Raw genomic sequence first — 23,735 nt, 5'->3', positions numbered from 1 at the left:
CATCTCCAAATTCCTTGCTATTTGTACCCATACATAGAACATAATCCCCCAAACTATTTAACTTTACCCATGCCTCTTGCTCAGTATTCAGTGCTATAATCTTCGGCGCTCTCAAATCGACAAACAAGTAGAATCTCAACAGATCACTTAAAACAACCCAAAAAAATGAACAAACATTGGAGTTTTGATCAATTGAGCTTTTATCTTAGAATTTGGACAACTCCCTTCTTGGATTGTTGAGGAAACACATCTAACATTGATTACTTGAATGTTATAACTCTCGGTTAAAGGAGATTGCATCTACAAAGAAATTTTCTTTCTCTACTTCACATGTGTATCAATCTTGAAATTCTGAAATCCAAAAGGCCACCCCATCATAGCAGGTAACCAACTTACAAAAAATAAGTACAGGTCCTCTCACTTATGATATAAATTGCAAGTACGCGGAAGAAGAACCTCAACTCCAGAGCATATAGTTAAAATAGAAATTCGAATTCTACTAGCATAAGTTTGAATATGCTTAAAATGTGAGACCCAAAGCGTTTTAGGACTTGTACGACCTGTTTTTACCATAATCAGTCAATCCTCAAAATATCCCCAAATGTATCTTCCAAAGGATTTGGGCATGTTGATACGTTTACAAGTCCTAAAACANAGCACCTTCTTTGAGGTAACTATAATTGTGTCCATCAAACATCCATTTTCTTTGAAAGCACCTTCAAGAATCAAGATTATTGTATCCATGAATAGAAATGTTAACACTTGATTTTGGACGCCAATGACTCGCACGTGCAAAGTGCTAAGAGTTTTAGAAATTATACGTGATGGATCCATGAGATTTGAATATGGAGTTGGGATTATATATGTTGCAGAAAACATAAATAATAAGCTAACAAGAGAGGTTTTTATAGTGGTTCGGATGCTCAAACAAGCGACTCCTACATTCATTCTTATTTTGTTGATCTCTGATTATTTCTATGATATTGCCCATAAGGCATACAAAGATAAAAAAAAATACAGTGTTTACAGAGAAAAAGAATTGAGCTCAAATCTATGCTTAACTCTCATATGCCCAACCTCCCTTTTCAGGAAGAGAAGTGTCAATTTATATACCTTTGAATTCAATGTAATGAGTGTTTTGCAAGTTGCCTTGACACATGAACAACTCTCGTCCATTCATCTCTTGAAATGAGATAGGGTTGATATGAATATCTTTGAGGTATGGGTTTGGCAGCTAGTACAAAAAGACATTTATTGGGTTGACATAAGCGTGACTTTTTAGGCATAACAGAAGCCCCCCAGTTTTTGGAGTGCGTAATCGCTCTTTGATCTGAATGGCTATTGCACTATAGGCTGCAGTCTCGAACTGAAGAGCTCGAACTATTCCTGGCACGATCTGGTAGGAGCTCGACCTAAAAGCATAACGAGCTCAACCTGAAAGCATAACGAGCTCGACCTAAGCATAACAAGCTCTACCTGAGAGCATAACGAGCTCTACCTGAGCATAACGAGCTCGATCTCAGAGCATAACGAGCTCAACCTGAGAACAAGAGATCAGCGATCTGAACACGCGATTTGAAACTAAAGATCAGCGATCTGAAGCCGAAGATCAGGATGGCTTGAGCGTGCGATCTGCGATCTGGCCACGCTATTGGAGAATTCTGACGCGTGCGATCTGCGATCTGGCCACGCGATCGGAGAACTCTAACGCGTGCAATCTGCAATCTGGCCACGCGATTGGAGAATTCTAACGTGTGCGATCTGCGATCTAGCCACGCGATCGGAGAACTCTTACGCGTGCGATCTGCGATCTGGCCACGCGATTGGAGAATTCTGACGCGGGTTTGAGATCTGAGCACGTCATCAGGGAACTTAGACGTAGGTTTGAGACTTGCATGGGCTAACAAACTGTTGACACTTGATTTTGGACGCCAACGACTCGCACGTGCAAAGTGCTAAGAGAGTCTTAGAAATTACACGTGATAGATCCATGAGATTTGCATATGTAGCTAAGATTATATATGTTGCAGAAAACATAAATAATAGGCTAACAAGAGAGGTTTTTATAGTGGTTCGGATGCTCAAACAAGCGACTCCTACATCCATTGTTATTTTATTGATCTCTGATTATTTCTATGATATTGCCCATAAGGCATACAAAGGTAAAAAAAATACAGTGTTTACAGAGAAAAAGAATTGAGCTCAAATCTATGCTTAACTCTCATATGCCCAACCTCCCTTTTCAAGCAGAGAAGTGTCAATTTATACACCTTTAAACTCAATGTAATGAGTGTTTTGTAAGTTGTCTTGTCACATGGACAACTCTCGTCCATTCATCTCTTGAAATGAGATAGGGTTGATATGAATATCTTTGAGGTATGGGCTTAGCAGTTAGTACAAAAAGACATTTATTAAACTGACATAAGTGTGACTTTTTAGGCATAACAAGAAATAACATTATTAATCGAAGGTTAATTATGTATTATAAATTTTATTTGCATTTCTTCAAGAGAAGAAATTTAACCAAACAATCTTTCAGGCAGCCATCCTGCTTGACCACATTTGTATTAAGAGAATAAAGTAGGCTGATGCAAGAATGATAACACTTCGAGTCCATTAACAGGTAAGGACATATTGATTTTTCACTTTCAAAATCATTCTTTAATTTGACAGACGTTAGTATGAGATTAACAGATAAGGGGTAAATATGGCATTTTATGCTATAAAAATTATAAATTATTTAAAAAAATTAAATCTTATTTTATTTCACCAATTTAATCAAATCCCTAAAACAAATTATTTTTAAAATTTAAATTGAAATTTAAGAATCTTCTAGCAAAACGCCAAAACCTAAACATCCCAACATTCGATCTGTTCCAAATTGTAACTATCGCACCCCACTAATTAGGGGTGTAAACTAGCCAAGATGAGCTTTGGACTAATCAAGCTCGGCTCAGTTGCTATAGTATCCAGTTCAAACTCGAGCTTAAGCTTGGCAGTTTGAAAAATTGAACTTGAGCTCAAGCTCAGTATTGAAAAGGGTAGCTCGAGATCGGGCTTGAGCTCGGTTAATCAAGGGACGAACAAGTTTTTTCCCCTGTCTTGTCTGGCCTGCCATCATTATGGACAGTTAGACAACTGGATCAAAAGAGGCATCTGATAAAATGATGCTTCGTGCTGCGAATTGGGCCTAGTTCTTTTTCATCCCACCTGTATTGGCCCGATTGAGCTATGTCTTTTTTGTACACAAACAACGTCAAATATCTACACACAATCATAGCATCAGTCTGGCCTTGTTAATTAAATAGGCTACTTCGTTTAGGCTAATGTTGGCCCAATCTATTGTATCTCTAATGAATGAATTTGGAAAACTCCACGAGAGGAACAAGAGGATTTAGGCACAAATATGTCATGAAGAGAAGTGTGATTATTTTGATAGTATAAGCTTATTGACTATGGACAATACTACACTTATAATCCAATCTCATAATTTTTCTCTTACAATCCTGATGTGACAGTTCATAATTGGTCAACTTGCAAATAGGTCTCGTCTGCTTACAATAGGTCTCACCTATCCAATTGCGAACTATCATATTAGGGTTGTAAGAAAAAGTTTTTAAGATTGAGTTGTGAGTCAATCTTTACTGTATTGACAATTTTTGTTCTATGAGAAACCTTGAAATATTAATGAATCCAAATTCATCATTAATTGCTTATAATTGACCTATAACCTATTCATTTTCCAAATCTTTCTTTGAAGAGTACATATTGTTTAAATACATGAATTTCATCCCAATATTTGAAACACCTGCTTATTGCTATCTGCACAAAAAGTCATCTCTGATGGCACTTGTTATGAATAAAATCACACTGACATCAGCATCACCAATTAGAATGAGCTGCCACTCTCATCAATCAAAGTTTGACAAGCACTAAAGGACAAAATAACATTAGTTGTCAAAACCAAACCAATCTAAGCTGTTATTATGACCATTTATATCAATCCTATCCCATTTTAAGATCAGGATTAAAGAGGGGTTCCCACGTGTTAAGACAACTTTCAAAAACACTCATTACATTAGATTCATCTATATAAATGGACAGCAATCTTCATCAAAGGGGGGCTGGATAGATGAGAGCTGAGCATACATTTGAGCTTCAACCATTATTTTTTTCTGTAAACAAAGCATTATTCCATCTTTGTATGCCTTACAGGCGATAGTAGAAAAATAGTAAGAGAATAATAAAATACAGTTGACGTAAGATTCAAGCATTTGAACCACTATGAAAATCTCTTTTGTCAATATTTTATTTATGCTTATTCAAATATATATCATCTTAACACCGTAATCAACTTATTATAATCTGCTCACGTGTGACTTCTTAACATTTTGAACGTACGAAGTTGTTGGTGTCAAAATTATACATCAACAACACTAAAGTAAAAACCATAAATTGTGGCGGATCAACCTAATGCGATACCATCTCCACATTTTGTTGTGTCAAGAACCACTGATGAGTATGGATATCATATCAGTTTATGTATAGAAGTGTGCACGAACCTCCATTATTCCAACTAGCAAAAGCACAAATTATTCTGTGTGTCGCTTTGGCCATAAGTTTTCAATTTCGCTTTGTATATGATATGAGCCAGATATTTTATTCTATCTTCATCTCCTCCACAGCCCTTTTAAAACTGTTGTTGTCTCTACTTGTACCGATGAAGTGCTGGATTCCTCATGTGTGGAAAGTGGAAAATTTTCTCATTATTAATTTGTGTCTTTGTGTTTGCATAATTGCACGCGACATGTAAAAACGATGGGGTCAGTCAAAAATTGTAGGTGGAAGATATTGTGACTATCCATTCTTGTTTTTCACGTTAAGCACAAACCATATATTAAAAGGAAGATTGATAATAAATTGCTTTCTCGTTTGTTCACCAAGCGGGGATCTTTTATGGACCAACCAAATTATTGGTATTACAGTCTGATTGTCTATCATTCATGGATGTTTAAACAAATTAATTAAGGTAGATTGATAATTTATTTTTATTTTTATTTTTTTGAAAAACGGAGAAAATAGAAGATTTTCTCTTGATTTGGTGAAGCAAAATCTATAAGGTGTTAATTAGGTATGAATTATTGTCACAAGTTGTATGGTGGAAACTTTAGACAAGTAAATGATTTCTTCTCCCGTGGGTTTCTTGCTCTATCTTTGTTAATGGTGATCCTTTGGAAAGATTGGAAAAGAGTAACAGAGGGTTCTTTTACAATTCTTTTTGACTCAGTTCCACGCAAAGTGGTGGAGTATCCACCGACCAGTTCAGTCTAATTTCAAAGTACGCCTCAGCTTTGGATTCTCCCTCAACGGTTTGTTCCCATTATTATATCCTTTATTTGTTCAAGTTTCAAAGTAAAACGCGGCCTGTTTAGTCTCTTCTGTAGGCTCCCTTGTGTACAGTATTTAACGACGATTCTGAAACGAATCTCGATCCCCTTGTGTTAATCTCTTTTAAATTTATCTTATTTGGACCGTCAAAACAGTTTATAGATATAACAGATTTTGATTAATAAAAAAATAAGTGAAAACGTTTATGGTGTTTAAAAAAACACCTGGAATGTTTTAAACATTTGGGATATCAAAAAGCTTATCCTTAAATACATCATGCATCACCATTAAAGAAACAATAATAAACCTGCAAAAATTTGAAACGTTATCACCTCAAAGTCAAGATAAATCATTTATTCAGATTTTAAACCTGATTTCATTGTTATCCTATAAATAGACATCCATTTTGAATATTTTGAGACTATATTAATATATCAATATGTGAAGCAATCAATGATCAAATTATAAGATTAGGTTCTGGTATGCCCAAGAACCAGGGCTAGCGTAAGCATGCATCAGCAAGAACCAATCAGAATTCAGAAAGATTTTCTGATGCCAGGATGCAGTCACGTCTCGCAAGGATCAAAGGGGTAAGGCCATCATCAGTAAGGCAGGTGAACTCCAAGCCTATGAGTGGCTAGGAATTGTCCACCTGCTGAAGCTGTGCGCGATTTAAGGATGCCTCCCGTACAGGCAACCAATGGGAAGCAGGTTATGAATTGTACCACACCTACCCGCATGCAAAATCATGATTGCCATCCTGGATCCTCCCATTATAAATAGAGGGCTCTCCTCCATTTTACAGGATTGGCTCATTCACCATCTGAACTCTCCCTCTCTCCCTCTCTACCCATTCATTCTCTCTATTGTAATTCAACTCGCCGAGTGCAACCTGACTGTAACCCGCTATTAATATAATCACAGTGGACATAGGATTCACCTTAGAGCATCTGAACCACTTTAAAAATTGTTATCCGCTTAATCTCTTTCTTTGCATTTTCATATCATGTGTGATTTCTAAGTCCGTTTGGCACTTCACACGTGCGAATAGTTGGTGCCAAAATCAAGCATCAACAGTTTGGCACTAGCAGGAGGGCGTGATTTAGTATCTGCTCTTCATCAGAAACCTCTGACCAATTCCGTCCACCAGCCAATGGCTCGCGGTTTCGAAATTGAGCGACCTAATATCGACAATGAGGAAGTTCCCCAGGTACATAATGACACTTCTCCTGAAGTGCCACCAGCCCAGCAGAGTATCATGGCAGATATTCCTTCGAGCTCACAACTTGACCCAACCGTAATGAATTACCTAGAGAGAGTCAACAATACTCTCCAAACGGTTAGCCCAAGGCTGGACCGTTTGGACCAGGTCGTGCCACAAGAGTCTAACGAGGCGGTGCCACCACCAAAGATGCCTGCAGGTCACGTGAAGATGCGAAAAAGGGCAAAGGCCTGAACCGCGCGCACTATAGCGCGTAAAAGTAAGGGGAAACAAGTGGCAACCAATGAACCATGAGGCTCCGAGTGGCCAGCGGACACAGGTCGCGCAGCGGGTAGAATACCCGTGGCATTGCAACTTGGTGACATGTCGCAGCTTGAGCCGTCCCACACTATACAGTAAGGGCACACCTGTAAAAGTGCAGGCCGGGGGAACTCTCGGCCTCCTCAAAGTAATGGTCCTGACCATCGCTATCAGGGGAACCCCCACCATCTGCAGGTCGGTTCTAACCATCGCAGGGGTGGGGAAAATTTCCCGAGCCATTTGCTACCCTCACACAGCTCTAACCAACATGTGTTAGGGCGTGCCGGAGCTTCCGACCGAGCAGCGGAAGGGCCCAACCTTCGGTCCTTCTTTAATGGCAACCGTGAGGGTCGAATCCACGTTGCGAAAAGTAACCCCCCGATAGCTCTGCTATCTCAAATCGAGGAGTTGCAGCGATAATTAGATCAGCTCAAGGCTCAACAGAACGAACAGGGTAAGGTCGCTGAAGCGTCCCCTTTCTTTCCTATGGTACTAGTTGCTCCTCTCTCGTCAAGTTCAGGATGCCCGACATGCGGGCATTTGACGAAAATTCTAATCTACAGGACCACCTCTACGAGTTCAATGACCTTATGGAACTCCACTAAGTCTCTGACTTGGTCAAATGCCGCTGCTTAGCAGTGACATTAACCGCCCATGCCAAGCGCTGGCATGGGTCGCTCCCTGAGGGAACAATAAGCTCATGACAACAAATGAGCTCGTTATTCTTAAGGCACTTCCAGGCAAACAGGAAGTTCTCAATGCCGATGAGCTATCTGAGCAATATACAGCAGGAAATGGATGAGTCCTTCTAATCTTATATAGACAAGTTTCATTGCGACTGACTTATGGAAAGAACTACAGTCAAAGGATGACGTTTCCCTCACTCGTTTCTACAACCTCACCGAAAAGCATCTCCGAATAGAAAATTTTGTGGCTGCTCTCAATCGCCACAACCCTCGTCCGTTAACAAGTGCTCCCGACCGATGGGAGAATAGTAGAAGGGCTGATCGCGATTAGGCTAATGACGATCAGCGAAAAGGGAAGAAACAACGATTCGAGCCCAAAAAGTCTTACGCCTCATTTCCTCGTCGCGATTGCGACAAAAATTAGTACACTCCTTTGAATGCCTCAATATTGACAATTCTGGATAAATCAGAGGAGGCCAACCTGCTCGGAGAACCGGAGCCCATCAAGAATCCCCCTTCAGCCAGGAAGAGCAAAACATACTGCCGCTATCACCGGGACAATGGGCATCACGTTGATGAATGTCAGGCTCTCAAGCAAGCAATCGAAGACCTCATCAAACAGGGGCACTTTAAGGAGTATGTTGACGGTCCGACTCCCGTTCGGGAAAAAGACCAAGAGGAACAGGGGAAAAGGCACCGTGGTCGCAAGGGGCTCTATTGTGTAGGGATCATTTTTGGGGGGCCCTACCTCGCGGGGAACTCTCGAGGTTCCCAGAAAAAGTATGCTTGGGAAGCTCACCATGACCCCTTGAGTGTAATGAGCAGAGAGCCACGACCTGCTAAGATCCATAGGGAAGAAGAAATTACCTTCTCCGAAAAAGACGCAATACGACTACATCACACCCACGACGATGCACTCGTCATCACGCTTGAAGTAGGCTGGTGTGAGGTCCACAGAATGTTGGTCAACAATGGGAGCGTCGTGAATATCCTGTTCCAGTAAGCCTTCGAAAGAATGCAATTAGATGAGGCAACTTGAAGCCTACCTCCTTCCCCCTCTACGGTTTTACCGAGGATCACCTGATTCCCAAGGGAACGATTGTATTCCCTATCACGTTAGGAGAAACCAACGAAGTGATGAAGGTGACGAAGTTCTTTGTGGTAGATTGTCCGTCTGCCTTCCTTTGACATCCTAGGACGACCTCTATTACAGAATTTCAAGGTTGTCACCTCTATCTACCATCTGAAAATAAAGTTCCACACCTCAACAGGGATCGAGGAAGTGCAAGGATCTCAACGTGAATCTCACGACTACTATATAAGGGCAGTCCAGATGACGTGCAAGGGAAAGGGGAAGCCAATGGGTGCCCCTAAACACGCCATACTAATCAATAGGATTGAACCATGACCTGGACCAGTAAAGGATAACATGGATCCTCGCATCCAGGAGTGTCCTCATAACGGGCCAGTTGAGGACCTATCTGAGGTGTCGGTCGATGAAAGCAAGCCGACCAAAGTGTTAAGAATCGAGAGTAATCTCAACTCGTAGCTCGTCGAAAACCTGACAAGCTTCCTCAGAAAAAATGTCAATATTTTTGCATGGACTCACGTCAATATGGTCGAGATCAACTCAAATATAATATGCCATGCTCTAAACATTGACAGTGCAGTCAAGTCAGTCCGCCAGAAGAGAAGAGCAATAGACCCTGAACGCTATGCCGCCTTGAAAAGTGAGGTGGATAAACTCCTCTTGAACGGGTCCATTCGAAAGGCACTTTACTCGAGCTGGGTTGCCAACCCGGTCTTAGTAAAGAAGCCCAACGGCAAATGGCGAACCTATGTCGACTTCACCGACCTCAATAAAGCTTGTCCAAAGGATAACTTTCCTGTGCCAAGGATCAACCAGCTTGTTGACGCCACTTCTAGGCATGAGCTACTAAGCTTTATAGACGCCTACTCGAGATATAATCAGATCTCGATGTACGCATCAAATGAAGAGCATACCTCGTTCATTATAGATCAGGGACTATATTGTTACAAGGTCATGTCTTTCGGCTTGAAGAAAGCTGGGGCAACTTGCTAGCGGTTGGTTAACCGTATATTTTCCGAATAGATCGACAAAATAATGGAAGTCTATGTTGATGAAATGCTAGTTAAGTCGCATCTCGCTTCAGATCACATAACGCATCTTGCTGAAATGTTCGACGTGCTCCGAAAGTACAAAATGAAGCTGAAGCCTCTCAAATGCTCATGCGGGGTATCATCGGAAAAGTTCCTAGGGTACATGGTTAACCAACGGGGAATCAAAATCAACCCCAAAAAGATCCAAGCTCTCCTTAATATGAAAAGCCCCACCAGCAAAAAGCAGGTTCAGAGCCTGAATGGCAGGATATCAGCTCTAAATCGCTTCATATTGAGAGCAATAGATCGTTGCTTGCCATTTTTTAATGTGCTTAGGGCCAACAAGAAGTTTGAATAGACTCCAGAGTGCTAACATGCCTTTTAGAGTATAAGGGAACACCTCGGAAGACCATCTCTCATGTCCAAGCCTCTTCCCAAGGAAGTTTTACTCTTGTACCTATCCGTCTCCCAACATGCGGTCAGCACTACCCTCATTTGGGAAGAAGGCAGAGTTCAGTGGCCATTATATTACGCAAGCAAGCGACTGTTGGACGTCGAAATGTGATACCCAGAAATTGAGCGATTAGCTTATGCCCTACTGATCGCCTCCAGAAAGCTGTGACCCTACTTTCATGCCCACACAATCTATGTTCTGACCAGCTACCCGCTTAGGCAAGTCCTTCAAAAGCCGAAGGCTTCGAGTAAGTTACTTAAGTAGGCAATGGAATTGAGTCAGTTCGATCTACATTACAGACCGAAAGCGACCATTAAAGGGTAGGTTGTTGTCGATTTCATCTCAGAGTTCTCATACCAGCCCAATCGAGGACTCGAACAACCAACCAGCGAGGTCGTCCAAGAGACCGCTTAAAAACTGTCAACCTGGAGCCTCTATGTTGATGGTTCTTCGAATAGAAAAAAGATTGGGGTAGGTCTTCTCCTCCCTAGTCCCGAAGGGATGCGCATTTATGGAATCCTCCGGTTCGAGTTCCAGGCTACTAACAATGAGGCTGAGTATGAAGCGCTGCTCACTAGTCTGCGACTAGCAAGAGAAATGGGATCTAAGGCGATCAGCATTCACGGTGACTCCCAGTTGGTCGTTAATCAGATCTCGAGAGAATATCAAGCCAAGGAAAAGAACATGATTAACTACATAAAGAAAGCAAAGGCCGCACTCGACATTTCAAGCACTTTACGATCACAAATCTGGAGAGACAGTAACTTTGTCATGGACGCCTTGGCAAAAATAGTCTCATCGCTAGACTCGGATGTGTCAGACAATATCCCAGTCCGGCACATAGGAATCTCAAGCATTTGCTCGCCTGAACCAACAGTAGCCACAACTAATCAGTCTCTTGGATGACACCAATCATTCTGTATCTCCGAGATGGGACACTGCCTTACAACAAAATTGAGGCAAAAATCCTTCGCACCAAAGCTGCTCGTTACACCCTTGTCGGGGATCAGTTGTACAAGCGGGGGTTCAGCGCCCCTCTCCTCCGATGTGTGACCGACGAGGAAACTGATTATATTATGAGGGAGATACATGAAGAGATCTATGGTACTCACACTGCTGCTCGATCCTTCACTAATAAGATTATCCGCCAAGGATACTATTGGCCCCTACTTTAGGAAGACACTTTCAACTTTGTAAAAAAATGCGACAAGTGTCAACAGTTCGTAAACATCCTACGAGCTCCTTCTCATCAGCTGACTACAATGGCCAGCCCCTGGTCATTCTCTATGTGGGAAATTGACCTTATTGGGTCTATGCCCACTAAGAAGGGGGGCGTCAAGTATGCCGTGGTCGCGGTAGATTATTTCACAAAATGGGCAGAAGTCAAAAGCCCCTAGCTGTAATCACTACCAAAAAGCTCAAGGACTTTGTCTTCAAGAGCATAGTGTGCCGATATGGAATTCCTCATACTCTCATCTCTGATAACGGTAAGCAATTCGACAACGAGGAATTCAAGCAGTTTTGCGATGAGTTAGGGATCCACAAAAAGTTCACCTCAGTCATCAGACCACAAGCCAACGGTCAGGTTGAAGCTGTTAATAAAATCATCAAGCACACCTTGAAGGCTAAGCTTGGCACTGCCAAGGGTAATTGGGTCGATGACCTCCCTGAAGTTCTGTGGGCATACAGAACGACTCCAAGAACCTCTACTTCGGAAACGCCCTTCTCGTTAGCATATGGTTACGAAGCAATGATCTCGACAGAAGTGGGGACCGGTTCATTTCGGAGAGACTTGTTCAACAAAACAGACAATGAAGCACTTCTACGTGCAAGCCTAGACCTAGTTGAAGAACATCGCGACAAGGCTCGGTTAAGAATAACATCTTACCAGCAGCGTGCAAAAAGGTTTTTCGACTCAAAGGTTAGAAGAAGAGATTTCTAGGTTGACGACCTGGTTCTAAAAGAAGTCTTTCTCAGTACAAGGGAAACAAGCGCGGGGGTATTATGACCTAACTAGGAAGGTCCGTACTGCATCGCCAAAGTGATACGACCAGGGACATATCACCTCAAGAGGCTTAACAATTTTGAAGTACAGCGAGCTTGGAACGTCGAACATCTTCGCCCCTATTATCAATAATTCCAGGCTCGCTCTCAGTCTTCCATTTCTTTTACTTATAAAGTTTTCCTTGTAACCTTTATGAATGATATCGTTCTTCTTCACCTTGAATAAATGTCTTACATGATCTTGTTCGTTGTAATATTTTTACAAGTTTCTCGATGAGATGTAATACCAGTTTTGTAAAGCACTCAAAATTGTAAAAAGAAACTCTTTTCATTCATGATTTACGAAAGTACAGTGGATAGCCAAAAAAGCAGGAAAAGATAAACAAATCACCGGTCTTCATCTCCAGGATCTGCAGACGTGACCTCGTTGGCCCCTAGTTGGTCGCTGGCTGTCAAGTCAACCGCTAGATCCTTAGGAACATATTCCTCCGGAGTGGGCTCTTGTCCCCCGGCGTCATCGTCAGCTCGGGCCATGGAAGCGAAGATGTCTTGATAATCAGGCGGGAGGTCAGAGAGATCCATTCCTGGGTTCCTTGGCTGCAAAGCATAAATGACCTGAATTGCCCAATCAGTGGCTTTCCTTTCAAGCTCAAGATTTTGCCGCTTCATCTGGTAGTCAGCGAAGCGACCTGCCCTCGGGAAAGCTCGAGGTCTGTTTCCAACGCTCTCCTCTGTTTCTCAGAGGTCTCCCACAGTCGAGCTCTCTCTTTTCTCCGTCTTCACGAGACGCTCTGAGTTCGCCTTCAGCTCATTCTCTTTCTCGTCATCCTCTTTGGTGAGTCTGGCTACTGTTCTTTGGAGCTGTTTGACTTTTTCGCCTCTCCTTTTGAGCTCAGCCTTCTGGAAATCCACGGTACTAAGGGCAGAGTTTTTCTCCAACATATATTGATTTGCCTGGAGGTTGAGCGACCTTGCCTCCGCGGCCTGATCCTCGAGGTCCTTCTTTAGTTTGACATTCTCCTTTTTCAGGTCGTGGATCCCTCTGGCATAGTCTAAGTTGACCTTCTACTGGGCCATGTGCAAAGTGAGTAGGGTCTACAAAAGGAAGAAAGCAAGAGTTAACTCCCATTTTTCTGAAAATTATTAGGGCCAGAAAATCAACCAAGTTTGAAGTCCTTGATGAGGACGGATCGCCCTACCTGGCTTTGCAGCTGAAGAGTAATGGTCAGCAAGTCCGTAAGCCGAGAAGCCAAGAACTCCTCAAAGGCCGAGGCCAGTTGGCACTCTAGTGGGGTGTACACCACTAGCTACAAGTGCTCTGGAAGTTGCCCTATGGAGTCTAACACTGGCGTATCTGCCTCCGTAGGAAATGGCAACTCATCAACTCGCTGCTTGCCTGCTCTCTTGTGGGTGACCACGGTTTCCCCCTCTCTTCAGCTCGAGCTCTCGGGGATCGCTAAGACGCCCAGCACGCGCCTCGAGTGGAAAGGCTGGTAAGGCTGCACCCCAGCGCCTTCTGACTTGAACTCTGATTCTTTGGCCTACAGCTGTTTTCTCTTCTTAGTCTTTTGGCCCGCGGTCTTCTGCTTTGGGGGGCGAGCAGCCCCAGGTCGAGGAGTTTCCTCATGATGCTCTAGAGGTGTTCGCCATTCGACGCCGATTTGTATCCCTCCTGTGGGGATATCACTGGGGACCGCCTCAACTAGTTCAATTGGAGCGACTCGGGGAAACACAAACTTTCTCGGTACCTTCGGCGGCATGATCGCTACGCACCATAAAAATGTTAGTAATACAGGTCACCGCAGGCAACCAAAAAGTATTCTAAGTATGGGGGATACTTACGGTCTGACTCTAAGGATGCTTTCGGGTTGAAAAAGCCGTACTTCCTCAACTTGGTAGTGGTCACGAGCTGCTTCATGTCACGACAATGGTCGGGAAGATGGCCAAACACGATGATTCGGTTGTAATCTGTTAGATTTCCCAACCTGGTCATCTTATTTCTTGTGAAGAGACAGAAAGCTTCATCAGATACAAAAACCAAAGGTATAACAGCTCGCAAATGGAAAAGAAAGACATACTTGGCTCTCTAAACTAGCAGACGCCATCATATTCAAAAAAGAAAAACTTAGTTTCATAAGCCCTGACATTGTTGGGGTAATTGAAAATCCCTCACTCATCGTAGATCACTTCGAGAGATAGAAGGAATCCTTGTCATTGCTCTTCTTCAGATAGTAAGAGCACGCGAGCTCCAATGTCGTCAACTCGCCAAGGCCGTTTTCGCCACATGCGATATACATAGCAATAACTATCATATACGCATTAGGCGTCAACTGCATTGGCGCAACCTCGAAGTGGTTAAGAATCAACCTTACGAAGGGATGAAAAGGTATCAGTGCCCCACACTTAAAGATCGTCTCCGAGATTGTGGCCTTTCCCTCTGGGGGATTCCAAGCCGTACGGTTTCTGTGCTGGTAGACATTCACGCTAAATGCGTATTGGTCCACTGCCTTTTGAATCTCCTCTCAGGTGATCACTGACAAGGTCTCTGGCACAGGACCCGTTTGGGTAGCTGGCGTCTGCGAGCTCGTGCCTTCGGCTCCCCTAGTTGTTGAAGCGTCCATTGTTCCTAAGGTCTGAAAAGGGGCGACGTAATAAAAAATAATAAAAAGTAATATGTGATAATATATAATAAAAGAAAGAAAAAAGGCTCAGTCCTCGTACAATGTTCCGTACGGTGACATGGAAGGACAATGGGAACCCTAATGCATCCTTCTAAAACCCTAACAAAACCCTCAAAAACCTCTTGGGAGTGAACCCCCAAGGACATGTGCCCTAAACTTCTCACCTTCAAGAGAAACTAAACCCCTCTCCTCACTACTATTTGGGGACACGCACTACGAAAGCCCACCGGACAGCCTACACCTGCCATTACCAAACAAGTCGCACAGAACCGTCAAACGACGGAAGAAAAGCAAGAGAGAAACTCTTATTACCTCTTGACGGCGTGGGAAAATTTTTCTGTCGTAACGAATGGTGCACATCAATGGAAGAAGGCGGGCTGACTATTGCAAGAGCTTCGTTTCTCTTTCTAAGAATGAGAGTTTATGGTAACGAATCTGAAGCAAAATTTGGATTTAATGGCAAAAAGGCGTCGATTGGGTTTCCTAAGCAGGTGATGTTTGGGCGGGACATGATCCTCGCCATTGGTTACGACCACGTGTCGTTAATCTATGAGAAAAGTAAATCCCACACTTTGGAAATGCCAATTGACGCTTCCCTCCATTAGAATAACCAAACGATGGCACAGTTACCCTCCTCCACATTAAATGCGCCCCTATCCACATTTAATGCCCTAAAGGAGAATGTGGTTTCAGCATGGCTCACATTGAATGTGCATGGCTGGCAGTTATTGCATAATGGCAAAATCTGTCAGAATCAATAATATTATATTGGTTAGGTGAACTGTCACGCGCAACGGATAACATCTGAAGAGGTCGTTTGAATTAACACTTTTCACCGCGCATTGGTTTCAAAGCAACACGACTCCTCGCTTTTGATAAGGAGGTGATAAGGCTTTCTCAGGTCGCATGATAGAGTCAAGGCTCAAGACATATTGATACAACACTGATCGCGACCTAAGTCAGGTCGCTGAACCTACCATAAAAAAACTACATCAGATCGCTAAGTATAGTTCTCAAGTATCCATGCAGCTCGATCGGGTCGACCAAGCATCACCTGAGACAACTAACCCAAGTCGCGACATAATCATGAAGTTCTCAAGGCTTAATCCTTAAACCTTAAAAACTGGGGGACTTCTGTTATACCCAAGAACCAGGGCTAGCGTAAGCATGCGTCAGCAAGAACCAATCAGAATTTAGGAAGGTTTTCTGATGCTAGGATGCAGCCACGTCCCGTAAGGACCAGAGGGGTTAGGCCATCGTCAGTGAGGCAAGTGAACGTCAGGCCTATGAGTGGCTGAGAATTGTCCACCTACTGAAGCTGTACGCGATTTAAGGATACCTCATATATAAGCAACCAATAGGAAGCAAGTTAGGAATTGTACCACACCTGCCCGCACGCAGAATCATGATTGCCATCTTGGATCCTCCCACTATAAATAGAGGGCTCTCCTCCATTTTACAGGATTGGCTCATTCAACATTTGAACTCTCCCTCTCTCCCTCTCTCCCTCTGTACCCATTCATTCTCTCTATTGTAATTCAGCTCGCCGAGTGCGACCTGACTGTAACTCGCTATTAATATAATCATAGTGGACGTAGGATTCACCTTAGAGCATCCGAACCACTTTAAAAATTGTTATTTGCTCCATCTCTTTCTTTGCATTTCTATATCACATGTGATTTCTAAGTCCGCTTAGCACTTCACATGTGCGAATAGTTGGTGCCGAAATCAAGTATCAACAGGTTCAATCTTTTAAATCTACGTAGTTGTGGTACATTTTTAGTCTGTAACGTGTAACACCTTATCATTTAGAGTAAACGACTTTTTCCCACCCAAAGTTTGCCTTAATGAACTTCTCACCCAAAAAGTTTCAAAATATCACTTTCCTACCTAAATTTTATATTCTGTTAGTACTCAAAATATACTTCATTTTCTCAGTCGGCGTTTAGAGATTTACCAGAAGCTAAGGTAAGAGAGGTTTTATAGAGTGGAGGCCGATGGATTGAATGGCGATGACCGATTGAATCGTTGGAATCAATCAAAAATCAACTACGAACAGGAAACCTTAGCTTTGCGGTGGTCGACAATCAGAGAGAAATTAGATACTAAAGTGAGAGGGTTTTTGTAGAGAGAATTTTCGTCACTAGAATCGACTTTGGCCGGAAAAATAATATTTTGAATTTTTTTTTTGTGGGAAAAAGTGGTTTAGTCCATCATTTATTCCTGTTTTTTGACCGCCTTCAAAACGTGCAAAAAATTATTAATAACGAAGGGACCGAATAATCTGGAAAAAAAAAATCGGGTCCCAGTTCATTTAGATCACTGAAACGTCGTCAGCCCACAGCAAAGAAGACATGTTAAACAGGTGGCTGACGGCGACAGGCATAGAATAATAATGTGGAAAGCCACGTAGGATGATGAATAATTTCCAGGGCAAGTGGCCAGGTAGTAGGGAAGCAAAACGTAAAATATGCGATGAGTGGTGATGAAAGGTGAGGTCACGTATTTGATTGTTCTCCTGATGACGTGTACGCTTATCATAGCACCGTCCAAGAACGGCTTTGTCACTTGCTTCGCTGTTAATGTTAGAGCATCTCGTAAGAAATGTTTAAAAATTAAAAATTACTAACTTATTACGTGGCATAAAATCCAATATTATTTATAATACTAATTTTTGTTTTTTAAAATATTAAAAATGATTATAAATTTTAAAAAGTAAAACATGAGTTTGACATGTTTGTTGGTATTTTAAAAATGTGAAAATAAAAATAAAAATTACAAAATGTATTATTTACAGGAACAATAAAATTCTATCAAATTACCATTTATTTTGTTTATCTTGAATAGCTTATCTCAAATATGTAAATTTTTGTATCCCTTTTACAATTTGTGATAAAATCATAAAAATACTGATTCTAAACTGAAGTTTTTATTTTATGAGTGAAAAGATAGAAGATAAAAAAAGAAAAGAAAATCAATTTTTTTTTTTTTTATTGGAATTTTTCTATCTCCTTCCTCCTTTTTTTTTTTTTTTTTTTTGTTTAAATTGAAACAAATTCTTATATGTATACTTATTGCAACTTTTATGAGAGAATTAAAATGAAAAACACAAAACGAGTTCATAACAAGGAGAGTATAAAATTCAAAATAATAATAAAAGACAATAAATTAATTGAAGAGCAGGCAATACAATTTATGATTTACCGCACTATATAGATAGAATTAAATATGAGAGTAAACGACTTTTTCCCACCAAAATAATGACTTAATAATATTTTTTCACCCACAAACTTTAAAATACCACTTCACTACCCAAATTTATATTTCGTTTACTATTCCGATATTGTTGCAATCTTATACTACCATCATTCTCTTCCCTAACTCATAAAAATCTCTCAAACTCTACTCTTACCAACATCATCAATTGTTGGTAATTAAGCGATAAGGATTTGCGTAGCCGCCCTTCCAAGTCAAATTTTGATCAATCTCAATCATAAAAAAACCAACCTTACACTACCAAATGACTTATTGACCTCCACTCTTCAAATGCCCCAACAGTTTGAACCGAGTAGAGTTGATAATGGGTCGGGTCGAGATCGGGTACCCCTTGGCCCAGGCCCAAGCTCGACCCCATGACAAAGGCCTAGTCCCAATCCAGGGCCGTCAGGGGAATGACAGGTAAAGCCTAAGCCCGGCTCGACGGGCTTTTTGTAATCTCAGTCCCAGCTCAAGCTCGCCCATTTTTATAATGTGAATTTTTAAATATTAATAAATTTCAATTTTTTTTATATTTTTAATTCTAGAAATAGTTTTTAAATATTAATATTTTTTTAATACTTACCAAATATTAATAAATTTTAATTTTTTTTATATATATGTAAGATAATTATGTAATTAGATATATAGTATAAAGGTAATTTAGTAAAATTAATAATAAAATTGTTGGGTCAGGCCAAGACTGAAGACATACTTATGCTTAACCCGTACCCAAGGGCATACATTAAAATCAGTCTCAGGCCCAAGCCCAAACCCGTTAACACCAGGTAAAGCTTGACCTTTTAGGGATGGGTCAGTCTGGATACCTAAAAATATCGAGTCTATTATCATCTCTAGAACTGAGTTTACTCTGTATTTGTCATTAAAATATTAATTTAAATAATAAAATAATATTTTAAAAATATACTATAGGAAAATATCTTTAAGCTATTATTTGAGAAAAAGTCTTTTAACTCTTTCTCTAAGAGATATCAAACTCGAATTTACCTTTTAAAATGCAATGGTAAATTCATTGTATTTAGGAGGAATTTCGTTTCTTGTCCTCTTTCTTTAAAGTAGCTCTTAGACGTTTTCTATGGATTCCTTCAATTGCCCACATTAATTCACTACTAATCCGGAATTGTTCAAGACCATTAACTATTTTATTTTCCACTTTAGTTTAATTTATAATAAAAAAATCCTAAACATCTGGATAGATATGACAATTGGCAAAGGTCATGTTCATTGGGATGTACCTACGGGTGAATCCATCTAACCACGCGGTGACGCAACGCCACGTCACCCACAGTCCCTCTGACGTACAAGAGTGCGTAACTGCCGTTGACGTTGTAGTCTTCTCCATTTCTATTTATCTTCTCTTACTATAAAATTATTAGTCTTTATACAAACCTCTATCTTCATTCATACATTCCCCCCTGTCTCTCTCTCTCTCTCTCTCTCTCTCTCTCAAAACTCAATCTTTGTCCATGCAAGAAGCAATCCCCTACAGAACATATCTCCACGCCGCCGCGGCCGGCAGCAGCACCTCGCCGGCACGCGGCGGCGGCATCAGGGCAGAACCCGATAATAATGAGAACAGCAGTGTAGAGAAAATGGTGTTGGAGAATGCCGTGGTGGTATTTGGAAGACGTGGGTGTTGCATGAGCCATGTTGTGAAAACGTTGTTGCTAGGGCACGGGGTAAACCCGGCGGTGTTTGAGGTTGAGGAAGCCGATGAAGCTAATGTTGTTGGTGACTTATTGAGAATCAAGGGTCTGAAAGGTGAGATTAATGACGGGTCAATACAATTTCCAGCTGTTTTTGTGGGAGGGAAATTGTTTGGCGGTTTGGATCAGGTAATGGCTACTCATATTTCTGGTGAATTGGTGCCTATTTTGAAAGATGCCGGGGCTTTGTGGCTATGATCTCTATAAATATACTGCAAGACGAAGATGGCATTTTTTAACTTTGTTTTTAATTTTGTCTTTTGTAATCAATATGATGAATTTAATACTTGGATAGATGATGATCATGTAATTCTTGTTTTGATACCATGAAAGTTTGGAGAATTAGAGAAACTTCCTTACCAAAAAAAAATTCTTCCTTGTATAATGACAATATCGATGTTGTTGGGATCACATGTTATACACGTGCTTGTTATCTCATCGACATCACTATTTTAATTCCAACTCTTGGATGCCAAACTAGTTAGGTTTGACGATTTGATAGATACCAGAGAGAAGAGTTGAAGATATGGGTTTAAATCAGTACAGTACAGTCCAACAAGAAAAATCAGGTTATGGCTCTTTGTATAAATGAAAGTGGGTAATCTTGGGGACGATCATCAAGGTGGTATTAAAAATTTGTCTCAATCTGTTGTTAAGCTAAGTAAGGGGGATATGGGTTCCACACGCTTATCTTGAACCCCCAAAAGTCATACTCCACTATTAAATTCACCTCCCTTATCTTCCTAAATAATGCCAGACGTTTAACAAATCTGGGAAACATGTGGCAGCAAATGGGAGGGGTTCAAACATGACCAGATCACCCAGTACAAAATTTTATCACAGTAAGATTATATAATTTCATTCCATCCTTCATGCACAAACTCAAATCAAATAAATCTCGTAAACCTCTTACTTTCATTATAAGAAATCTAATCAATTAGGTTATCCTCTGCTCTCTTTTTTTTTTTTTTTTTTTTACAATTGGGGGTATTCTGACTAGCTTACGCATACCTTAATTAATTCTCCAAGATCTGATCTGATCCGAAAATTCAGATTAGGATAACACCTGATCCAAATCCGATGCAAATTTTGTCTGATCAGATTTTATGTGAATTTGCATAGAAACTATTAAATTGACCCCTAAGATTTTGCATTATTTTTGTTCCCCCTGCCACATCAGCATTTCATTACATTTTGACCCCCAAAGTTGTCATCGTATTTTAGAACAATCCACATAATTTACCACTTTTCACCTAGGACCCCGAAATAACTTTTTAAAACTTGTAGTTATGGACAAAACCGGATCGAATCTGGATATCCGATTTCTTTACAGAGTCAATTTGGTATCCAATCCGGAAATCTAGATCTTCCAAAAATTGATATCAGGATCCGATATGAATTTTTGAATATCCGATTTTTTTGGATCAGATACAAATACGGATACAGATATCAAATGTCGAATTTTTTTGCACACCTCCGCACCCAAGAGTCTTTATCAAACCACTCGATCACCCAAAGGTTGGTTATCTTCCCACTCATTCATTTGCAACGCATATTTATGAATTAGCTAGATATGGAATACCATGGAACATGGATTGGAACTTAAGGCAAGAATCACCACCCATCGTTTTTGACCAAATTAAATGGCTTATCTTTTTAATTAGGTCTCTCTGTCCCTCGTATAATGCATTTATGTGCTGCTTTTTTATTTATTTATTTAAGGTAAATTATCAAAGTGTTGTTGAATTAAACCTAATCCTCTCTTTGTTCATAGCTATTGGATTAACTAAACTAATCTTGAATTGATGGGACGCAAATCGAGGGCACCAACAAGGGCGTTCCTTTAAGTCAACTATTAACTGTCATTAATTATGTATGCAGATGACGATGGAGCAGTTTCAAAAACTCCCTTTAATCATTGACCATTCGATGTTTGATTACGTAACAAATTCTCATCCATTTATTTATATTTTATACGACAAATCAATTAAACATTACCAACCCCATTATCGATATATGTATGGTGGTAGGTTTGACTGAATAAACAGCTCAAATCTTTTATATTTTAATTTTGCTGAAATGCCTATCAATATGATTGCTTGTATGTAGAGATTTTTAATCACAATCCCAAATCATGGTGCCTCTCTTTCTTTTTGGTCGGTATTGGATAATGCCACTGTCTCTTCACCCAATACAAATTTTTTCATTTACAATTCATGCTGGGTCCTTTCCTTTATCATCAATTTATTTATAGTAAAAATTTTTTCATTTAATAAACTTGGTTCTTCCCATTTTGAACGGCTAAGAGAGAAGGCCAGCAAAAAAAAAAAAAAAAAAAATTCTTGTATTTCCTCTCTACTCAATTTTAGTCTCTGGGTTTCTTGGAAAACTGCTAATTCAATTTTCGGCCATCCCTTGGACGGCCCATTTATTGCCAATGCAGGCCCAAAAAGCCTGGCTCAATAAACATGAACAATGTTGCCTGGCGTTTACTTCATGGCATGCATACATAGGAACGGTAATGGGGGTGGGGATGGAGATAGAGATGGGGATGGGGATGGGGATGAAAATATGTGAAGGAATAAAATATAATTACATTGTTCACTTATGACTATAAATAGTGATAGAATAGAATACAATTTGTTTGTTTGGACAAAATTACCCTTGAGTTTCAATTATTATATATGTATATTTTATCGCAAAATGTAATTCTTAAAAGAATTAATTGAACAAAAATAACTCTATAATTTAAAATTATTTTCATAAAATGTTAACGTTAACTATTATAAATAAAACTAATATAAATATTTCATTTTATTTAATAATTAAAATTATTCTTTTCTATTTAATAAAAAAAAAAATTCAAAATGGTTCAACCACTGGTCAGTGTCGTCAAAAGTACGAACTAAGTGTCACCTTCAACGTGTGAAGGATCGGTGACCGTCGATCTAGGCAAGTTCCGATGACCAATCATGTCAGAGGTGACATCACGTGCAACGACATGAAGAAATGGCTACCACTCGTGATGTTACCCAACGACATGACTAACAGTCAGAACTTGCCTTGATTGACGTCTGCTTGTCTCTCATGCATTGAAGGTGACAATTATTTCTTAATTTCGACGATGTTAACAGATCGACGACAATAGGTTGACCTACCAGCGACGGTGGCTATGATGGTGGACGATCACGATGGTGACGGTTCAAGGTTGGGGGGAGAGCAGTAATTTACCTTACCTAAAATATTTTAATATAAATTTAATAATTAAAATATTTAATTATAAAATAAATTGATTTAAGGGCAAAATTGGGAAAGTAATAAAAGCAAGGGTATGGAAGGAATTTTGCACTCATTCCAACCCTTGGAATACCCATTTCTTCGAAATTTGGGAATATGGTTCCCCCAGAAAATTGTAAATTAAACAAGAAAATGACCATTCCCTTAACTATTTTGCAAAGTAAACATGACTTAAGTTCATCAAATATTGAGCCTAAGATTGCTTCAATGGTCAATTTGTTGGACAGTATCAGCATGTGTAAATTGTATAAATAACTTTCTACTTTAAATACTACTATATTAGTAATAGGATAATACTACGTTGACAAACGAATCTCGTAAATTTTCTCTCATAAACATGACGTGGCACCTGAGTTGACATTACCACGTCAACTGGCGACTTTGACTAAAACGAACGGTCGTTCTTTAAAGACGAACGACTTTAACTAAACATGAACGGTTGTTCCGTATGAAGTTCCTTAGGGACGAACAACTGTTCATTCATAGGGAACGACTGTTCCATTTATAAGGAACGGTTGTTCTTTCATAATGAATGGTTTGTTCCATAAGAAGGAATGGTTGTTTTATTCTAAGGAATGATTATTCCATAAAGAATGATTG

At 40.3% G+C, this 23,735-nt stretch overlaps 2 protein-coding genes across 2 annotated transcripts; both read left to right on the top strand.

The window, feature by feature from the left end:
* The first annotated feature begins 6,541 nt into the window (after positions 1-6,541).
* Positions 6,542-8,599, top strand: LOC116145447. Its single transcript, XM_031430904.1, has 2 exons — positions 6,542-6,641; positions 8,067-8,599. The coding sequence occupies exons 1-2, from the start codon at positions 6,542-6,544 to the stop codon at positions 8,597-8,599; spliced, it is 633 nt and encodes a 210-aa protein (XP_031286764.1).
* Positions 8,600-19,562: 10,963 nt separating this feature from the next.
* Positions 19,563-20,300, top strand: LOC116145246 (glutaredoxin-C9-like). The gene has a single exon (XM_031430690.1). It carries the CDS (start codon positions 19,599-19,601, stop codon positions 20,034-20,036), a length of 438 nt encoding a protein of 145 aa, XP_031286550.1. The 5' UTR covers positions 19,563-19,598; the 3' UTR covers positions 20,037-20,300.
* Positions 20,301-23,735: the final 3,435 nt, after the last annotated feature.

The sequence above is a fragment of the Pistacia vera genome, unplaced genomic scaffold (genome assembly GCF_008641045.1).
Source record: "Pistacia vera cultivar Batoury unplaced genomic scaffold, PisVer_v2 Contig1144, whole genome shotgun sequence".
NCBI lineage: Eukaryota > Viridiplantae > Streptophyta > Magnoliopsida > Sapindales > Anacardiaceae > Pistacia > Pistacia vera.
Note: the sequence above shows the minus strand (reverse complement) of the source record. Positions and strands in the feature narration are given on the sequence as shown.